Source organism: Petaurus breviceps, unplaced genomic scaffold (genome assembly GCF_028583685.1).
Source record: "Petaurus breviceps papuanus isolate PSGF00001 unplaced genomic scaffold, PetGlider_PUasm1.0 64, whole genome shotgun sequence".
NCBI lineage: Eukaryota > Metazoa > Chordata > Mammalia > Diprotodontia > Petauridae > Petaurus > Petaurus breviceps.
Genome location: NW_027186428.1, coordinates 6,205,554 through 6,214,455, shown reverse-complemented (window position 1 = coordinate 6,214,455; position 8,902 = coordinate 6,205,554). Strand labels below are relative to the sequence as shown.

Genomic DNA, 8,902 nt, shown 5'->3' with positions numbered 1-8,902 from the left:
AATCTGCCTACTTGTTAACCTCAATCCAATTCTTCAAATTTTTGTTAAGTCCCTACTGTAAATGATATTTTTCTAGAATTTGCCTTAATCTTCTGGAGAAGGAAATGGCTAATCGCTCCAGTATCTTTGCCAGGAAATGCCTATGGACAGTATGGTGCACGGAGTCACAAAGAGATAGATGGACATGACTGACCAACAACAAGCTCTTATTGGGTTATTCTAAAGAAGTTGCAATCTGCATCAAGGAAGGAAATTACTAGGGAATTTTTCCTAATGTTAAAAGATTAAATCTGTTCCTCTGCAATTTTTACTCACTGCTCCTAGGTGTGGTCCCTCTGGGACCAAACAGGCAGAAGACGTCTGTCCCCTCTTCCACGTGATAACCTTTCAATGACAGGCACTGTGCTAGGCACTGGGAACACAAATAAGAAAAAGACAGTACTTGCCCTCAAGGAACTTAGAATCTAATGGGGGAAGATAGTATACAAAATAAAGCAGAGGAGGGCAGGGTGCCAGAACGTATCTGCAGCTGGGCAGGAACCAAACAGGGCAGTTGATGGGAAACCAAGTTACTTGGGAAAAACCTGACCTCTTTATAAAGGGAGGCCTTGGGAGGAGTTCTTTGCTCCACCCGCAGGCCCTCCAAAAAGAGGAGAGAAGCAAATGAGGGCTCTGTGGAGGTCTTGAGCTTAACGCTGAATCAATCTCCAGGATGGTGAGACTTCAAGTGATATCCTAAGGAAAGGCATAATGCTAGTTCACTAAAATCCCCATATCTTTTCCCCTATAGTGTCTAACCAAACCTCTTCTCATACAGGCCTCAGCTTCCTTTTTTCTTCCTCATTCTTTGTCAGGTAGCTGATGAAAGGAGAGAGAGGAGAGCAGATAATACCACACATAGCATTTAGATCCCAAAGGGAACTTGGAGATAATCTAATTTAGTCCCTTCTGTTTTCTACTGATAGAAAGTGAGGGTCAAAGAATTTAAATTGCTTGACCAAAGTCACAGAGGAATGAAATGGTTGTAGATTCAATTTGTAGCTAGGACTTTAACCCCAAATGATTTCCCAGACAGCTGCCTGAAAAGGAAGCAAAGAGAGAGATTGAATTTATAGTCGCCACAGATTAATAATCATTGATACTTGCAAAGAGGACAATTTTAAAAGACTTAAGAATGTTAATTAATGCAGTGATCAGAAGCAAAGATTCCAGAGGACCAGTGATGAGGTCCTACCAGAGGACCTACCGCCTGACAGAAGAGGTGGATGAACTATACAGAACAAACATGACCAATATGAAATTTGTTTTGCTGGACTATGTTTATTTGTTACAAGTGCTTTCTTTTTCTTTTCTCCCAGTGGGGCGAAGATAAATCCTTGATAATTTTTAAAAAATCATTTCTTAAATTGGTATGGAACAGTAATTTAATGCCAGATTTTTTTTATTTGACCAGTTTTGATGAATTTCTCTCTTCCCTACCCCTTTTAAACCAAATTATTTGTGCTAAGAAATGTCTCTCCGAGGGTGAGGAGGAAGAGAGATGTAGATGGAAATATAGGTGATGTAAAAGCAAGAGATTGATAAAAATCCATTTTTTAAAAAGAAAGATCATTAAAGCATAGAAAGCTGTAAAATGATACCTGTGTCTGTTTTTAAAATCTAGTTATCTATGCATCATTTTAAAATATGAAATTGAAGAATCTAAGCCAGAAGGGACCTTAGATACCATTTATTCCAACCTGTACGTGAAAAAGAATCCACTCAATAACATACATGCCTGAGAAGTAATCATCTAACCTTTGCTTGACACCCTTTAGTAAGAGGGAGGCCAGTTCCTCTGGTACTTATTCCACTTTTGAATACCGCTGATAGTTAGGAAGTTTATTCTTACCTTAAGCCTTACCTCAGCCTGAATATAACTTCCACGCATTGCTGCTAATTTTACCCTCTGGGACCAAACAGAATAATGCTAGTCCCTCTTCTTCATGACAGCCTTTTAAATACTTGAAGACAGTGTCCATGTCTTCACACTTACTTTTCCCCAGATGAACACTGTTCTGGCTGACCTCCTCAGGAGGCTTTCCAAACAATCAATGTCCTGAGCACCATACTTTAAGATATGGTCTAATCAAGGCAGAGAAAAGTGAGATTAGTCACAAGGAAATAATGGTCACTCAGTGTCCATTAATGCTCCTTTGTTTAGTTCTTTCAGTCTTTTTTTTTTTTAAAGAAAGTCTCTAATCCTCTCCCCAGCTAATGGAAGCCAGGCAGTTTGGATTCTATGACTGAGGCACTTATGACCAGGTGGTGGCAGTGTGCCCCAATCTTAACTTCATCAAGTCACAGACCGACTCAGCATTGGAAGGGACATTGGAGCTCATCTGGGAAGCCCCTTATCTAGCCATATGCACACTTTCGTACAGCTCAAATTGTTAGAAAAATTTCCCTTACATTGACCTGAAATATGCCTCCCTGTGAGTTGCACCCAATGCTCCCAGTGCTGTTCTTTGCCAAGCAGAATGTCTAATGCTACTTCACAGGACAGCCCTTCAAATACTTGAAGACAGTTCCCCCACCCCTCTCCCAAGTCTTCTTATCTTCCCCAATTGTTTTCATTGGTTCTTGTATGACATAGTATCTGGTGCCCTCATAATCCTGGTCACACTCTTCTGGATGCACTGTATTTTGTTAGCATCCTCCCTAAAATGCATAATCTCCCTCACTCTGGGCATTGGAGCTGTAATTAGTGTAGTCTTAAAGTTACTTTCACCTTTTGAGCCTACTACTAACTCATATGGAGCTTGCAATTTACTAAGAATCCCAGATCTTTGCAGTTATGTGAGCTGAACTTCTCTATGATCTTTCATGTCACCATTTTAACCAGAAGTCCCTGGGGCCATTCTTTTGAAAAGTAACTGTGGTGGAGAATCTTGTATATACAGACCTTCATCTTGTACCAGAAGCCTGGGATAACACCTTAGATCAGATCTGGTCATAACCATAGCATACAAACTGTCATGAGTCCCTCCTTCCCTACCATTTGTCAACCTGGGGCTTTTTCCACTTCTCTCTGAAGAGAGACATTTATATATTCAACACTGATATGGTTTGACTGTTCAGCCCCTCAGAGAAATGCTGAAAATGGTCTTTGCTCTCTTCATGTATATTGCAAAGAGAGAACCATAGCCTTTATAAAAACAGAAAAACTATACACATGATAAAGGTTGTGTTGGCCAATCAGTGGACTCAGATCCATGGAAGGTGTAAGACTCTCCTGCTGCCATATCCCCAGGACCCTATTCAGTAACTTTCGTCTTCTTTCCCTCTGCCAAGTGACTGTCACCATTCCAAGACCCAGCTCAGACAACCATTACTGGAAAGTTTGTTCTACAAAACCCAAATTTAGGAAAGACCCAAAGTTCATAGCTAGAAGCAAACTTGGCCAGATTCCTAGCCTCATGCAGAGTGGGCTAGGCTACTGCACTTTTGATCCTAGAAAAATACTTCTTCTGGGAAGCCTTTTCTGAATCCCACTTCACCTATCCTGGTATAATGATTATTATCCAACAGGAATCAAAATCCAACCCTCCTCCCCCTCCTCCAGACTTCACAGAATACTTTGCAACTTTCTCAAGCACTTAAATATACTTAGGGGCATATGATTTCACTTCATTTCTCCTGTGATTTCATTCGTGTGGGAGGTTGTGTGCTGTCCAGCGTACCTCAGCTAGAATGGGTGGCACCTGAACCAAGGTTGTCACACCTCTTCTGCCAGCCCTCTCTGCATGAGTGGACACTGCCTCTCCATAAATATACTTATATGTACATTTTGATTTTAGTTATGTGTGTACTTCTCTTATTTCAGTCTTAGGAAGTTGAAGTAATCTGATAGGCTTCCAGTGTAATTCACAGATTCCAGAAATTCCCCCAACAATATTCCCAACAAGTGGTCATGTAACCACTGCTTTAGGAGCCCCAAGAATGGGATACTCATTACCTGAGAAAGCAACTCATTCCGTTAAGTGGTCATAAGTCCCTATTAGACCAGCTATGAGGGCAGGAGTGGTCCCTCAGCTAAACTGAGTCTCTCCAATCATTTGCTTTTATCCATGTTTGTTGAACTGAGTTTGGCAAAGTCACCAGGGACTCGTACCCAGGCCAGCCCTCAGTTCCTGGTTGGAGACACAGCCCTTTAACAGAGTATGGAGGCGACACAAAGCTGTGTGACAAAAGAATGATTTATTTGAACAATCTATGATAAAATTATATAAAATAACCCATTTTCTTAAAGACATCTACAGTGTCACCTGGGAATCAAATGTACAGATAACTGCCTCCAATCCAGACAAAATAAATTACCACTCAGTGGAAAAGGGAAGGGGGAACAAACCAAACCGGAAAGAAAGGTGTAAGCTTGTGAATTCCTCCCCTCCAAAAGAAAAAAATTATACAACTATGATGGGGGAGAGGGAGTGGGGTGGAAAACCGGAGAATCAACCAGTGGGAGGGCAAGTCAATGAGTGAGGAGAGATGGGCATTGATCATCTGTAAGGTACACAGACACACTCATGCATATGGCTGGCCCAAGACACAGGGCATGGCCCTCTCTCTCATTATATATACACCCAATGGCTGGGTCAGCAATGAGGAAGCACCAGGCAGCAGAAAGCGCGACCCCTCCCTCACCTCAGGCATGCTTCAGTCTAGCTGGTCCTGGGGGAGCCATGGCGAGTACACTCCAAGGATGCTGCCAAGGCTGAATGAGGAAGCAGAGAAAGGAACCAGGAGAAGCCATACACTTTTCTGTCTACACTTTCTTCTGTTTTTAGTCTTTAAAAAAAGTTTAAAAACAGAGCTCTTAAACAGCTGCATGTAAACATAGAAACACTCCTGAGCTGGCCACAGGCCTAAGAACCCCCAGATCACTGGATGCCATCAGACTCATACACTCTGCCAGGCCACTTGGACCTTCTCAGAGTATTTGCACCATTAGGAGGACTTTATCCTCAAGCACTCATCAATACAGCCAATCTTCCTAGACTAGGATAACGAAGGAGGAGGAGAAAGGGGCCATCCAACACCATCCAGCCAAGTCTCGGTTGGCAAACTCTGCTCTCCTCTGAGGCCTGACCTTTGGGATGTCTGGTGAATGGAAGAGGGGGGACACAAACCCCAGAGTCCATGTCCTGGTCTCACCTGGTTCTGGGTGGGGGAAGGGAAGCCAAGGAAGGATGAGACTGGGCTAGCTCTTTGGCTTATTGGGTTGGGAAAGTGAGGGAGAAAAGGCGTGTAACATACCCAGCTAAGTTAGCATGTGCCCTGTTGGCAAAGAATCCAGGAAGAGCCTGGAAAAAACTACAGAAATATTCATGCTATAAAATGTCTCCAAACTCCAATCCAAGTTTTGGGGTTCAGATTCAAATGGCCCATTCTACATTTATAGAGATTTGCTAAGTGCTCCCAGGCACCTGGTCCATTGTCATAGCTCTGACAGTGAAAGGAGGGGAAGGAAGGAGTCATTCTCCCTGTGCTGCAAGTGGAGAACCCATCCCAAGTCTAGAGAAGCAAAGCAATTCGGCCAAGGTCACACAGTAAGATGGTGGTGTATACTCTGCCCTCCCATCCTCCCTGCTGCCCTACAGCTGGGACTTCCATGCCATCATTTTTGGCAGGCAGGCAGTCATGACAGTATCTAATTCCTGAAAATTCAGAAAGCAGCAGGGGATGGGGCAGGGGCAGTGTTCACAATGAAGAACACTCTTCATTGTGCCCCTCTATGGGGAATTTAAAGAAAGCTATTTGAGGGAGGATCCAGGCAAGGGAAGAAGAGATGGAAAAAAATGACCACCTCCTCTTCCAACTACAGACCACAGAGCTGGGGCCCTGCCACTGGTTGACTCTGGCTGACCATAATGCCACCTGGGAGTGGCCTGGGCCTGCCTAATAAAATCAGGGTCCCAATGTTGACATTTCCCCAACTGCAGTCAGCCAGATTCTAGGGTAGGCTTACGGCAAAGGAGTGTCCCAAGCCCAGGGCTGGGGTCAGGCCAGGAAAGAGTGGAGCAGAGCAGCCTTGTTTTCCCCTGGAATACAGGAGAATATTGGGATAGGCAAGGGCTCGAACCTCAGGAGCCACAGTCTAACTCACACTGATGCTTCAACTTGGGGAAGGGACTCGCTTTGGCATCCAGGGGAGAGTGGAGACGTCTCTACCCAGGTCAAAGAAGATCCCTAACCGATGAGCCTGCCTGCCAGCACTCTCACTGTGGGCAGGGTGACCAGGAAGAACCATCGCTGCAGACTGGAGAGAAGATGCTGAAGTGAGAGCCCAGAGAAACCAGACCATGCGTGTGTGTGCGTGTGTCTCCAAGTACACATTTGTCCATATGCACGTGCACATGTCTGTGCTCATGTGGGCAGAATACTTTTGTGCAGGCTATATACATGCAAGGTGTATGTGAGTGTATTGTGCCCTTGTGAGTACATATGCACACGTGATTGCCTTCTGTACAGGTGCCTTTTATCACCTTGTCTGCTCTTCTTAGAGTTGCCCAGACAAAGGAAGCCTCTCTAAGGAGTGTGCAGAGCAAGGGACACTGGGTCTCTCCTGAATGTCTGGCAATTTGGCAGGGTGAATGGTGACAAATGAAGGGCGGTTTTTTGCTGTGAACAACAAACTAAGTTTTACTCTCCTGATCTCTTAGTGCTGGCACTGACCAGCCCCTGGTACCATGGGGGAGGCGCCAGTCCTGTTTGATTAACATGGGTACCACAGAGGAGAACGATGCTCCCAGCCCCTTGTTCAGCCTGGTCTCCCTCACTGGGACAGGACTGTCAGGGGCAGACTGGGTGGTGGGGGGGTGTATCCAGCTCTGTAACCATTAACAGTCTCCTCCAGATAAAGCCATACAACGCAGGATGGCATGTGTCCATGGGTACACATCCCCCCTGACCACTCCAGTCTTCACAAACCTCTCCTTCTATTGAACAGCTCCCACACCTACTGACAGCACTCCACCTCCATCCTGGGTGATTCCCTGCTAGCCCCCCATGTGTAAGTCTCTCCCACAGATCAAACTCCTTTGGATCAGAGCCTGGGCTTCTATCTCCTGTCTCCCCCTAGTCTAATCTCCTTGAGGGAAGGAAGTCTCCTACTGTCTTCCCCTTGTCAGAGTATGAGCATAGGGCATGGCACACTGAGTAGGAATTCACTGAACAGCTGCTGACTGTTTGACCCGATAATGCTGGTATCCTTTAAGCTTCTGTGAAGGCTAGATCCAGGAGGGTTCAGTCCTGGGGTAATCTGGCCAAAGCCTGTGGTAAAAGCACCTGTTCCCTGAAGACGGGAATCTGCAAATGGCTCTCTAGACCCTAAGGGACACCGGCTTGCTAAGAACAAACTTTTTCCTTCTTTGTAAAAGCTAAAGACTGAATACCAAGACAAGACTCAAATCAGGCTAAAAGGACAATGATTTGGCCATAGTGACCCTATGCCTCACTAATGCCAAGGTCACTCCAAAGTCAGGTCTAGAAGAACTGTAATGCCACCTAGGCTTATCTGGTGTCCCCTTTGGGTAGAAGTTCAGAGCCTGGTGCTAATGCCAGATACAGGACATGCCCGTCAGGGGACTGGGAACCCATCCCATGCCACTGGATCTGATCCACAAGCTCACAAGCTATTCCATGCAGACCCAACATTAGGGGGAGACCATGGCCTGGGCTCCCATCATCACCTTGTAGCCATGGATGATGAGTGAAAGAGAGGGGTGTGATTACTAGACTAGGGAAGGGCAGAGGAGCCCAGAAGAGGTGCACAGCTGGGCTATCAATTTGGCACATGTGGGATATCTGACGGGGCCCAATAGGCTCAATTTCTTTGTACAAAGTGCCAATGACTGACACAACAGCCCACAATCACACATACACACACAACACTACCACACCACTGGAATCACAGGTGGCCAGTGGCCCACGGCAAGGATGCAGGACACGGCTTCATATCACAAACTTCTCTGCCTCAGGAAGGAAGGTGGCGTCCTGGAGCCGGGTAGAGCTGCAGCTGGAGTTCTGGGTGTGGTTCTTCATGGATGGCGTCAGGGAGCCCACCACTTCCTCAGGAGGAGGGGCTGGGCTAATAGCAGTCCTGACCTTATTGGCTGGCCTCAGCATTGACCCCGATGACAGCCTGTTGCCAGTCATGATGTCCAAGTTCCCAGTGGGGTCAATGATTGCATTGATAACTGGAAGGGGGACCAGAAAAAAAGGGGCTTTAAATGTGGACAGGGATAGTAAATATTCACAAATCATGAGAAAGAGAATCCTCTGCTGAGCCCATCCTCACAGGGCACCTCATCTAGCCTCCTGTTTCCAGCCTCCAGTCTTCCCTACCTGAGAAGCCAAAATCTGAATTCTAATACAATAAGTTCCCTGAGGGGAGGAACTATCTCCTGCTTGGCTTTCTGTTCCCAGTGCCTAGAATCATACTAGTGCTGAATAAAAGCTTGTTGATAAATTATTTGAATGTCAAGGTCATCAATCCAGTATTTCAGAAATAGGATATCATATTGCTACCTAATCTACCAAAATTTCTAGGGTCAGCATGAGTCACACTTTCTAGAATCTCAACCTAGGGTACACTGATCTCCCTCTTTTCTGAGTTCCTTCAGTGGCTGGGGAACCTGCAGCCTCGAGGCCATGCATGGCCCTTTAGCAGATTAATCCATAGCCCTCCAGGTCCTCAAGTGAGGCCCTTTGAAGGATTAATCCACAGCTCTCTAGGTCCTCAAGTGTGGCCCTTTGATGGACTGATCTGTCAAAGGGCCATATGTGGCCTCGAGGCTGAAGGTTCCCCTCCCCTGTATCCAGCCCTATCTAAAATTCTCATTGGATGCTTACGACCAAG

The 8,902-nt window shown here is 45.7% G+C and overlaps 1 protein-coding gene across 3 annotated transcripts in view; it reads right to left on the bottom strand.

Annotated features, from left to right (window-relative positions):
- Positions 1 to 4,220: 4,220 nt before the first annotated feature.
- CEP170B (centrosomal protein 170B) overlaps positions 4,221 to 8,902 on the bottom strand; it is a 132,719-nt gene continuing 128,037 nt past the window's right edge. For all 3 annotated transcript variants that reach the window (XM_069103834.1, XM_069103836.1, XM_069103835.1), the window contains one exon: positions 4,221 to 8,240. In XM_069103834.1, coding sequence (XP_068959935.1) covers positions 7,996 to 8,240 — 245 coding nt within the window. In that variant the 3' untranslated portion in view covers positions 4,221 to 7,995. The remainder of the gene's footprint in view (positions 8,241 to 8,902) is intronic.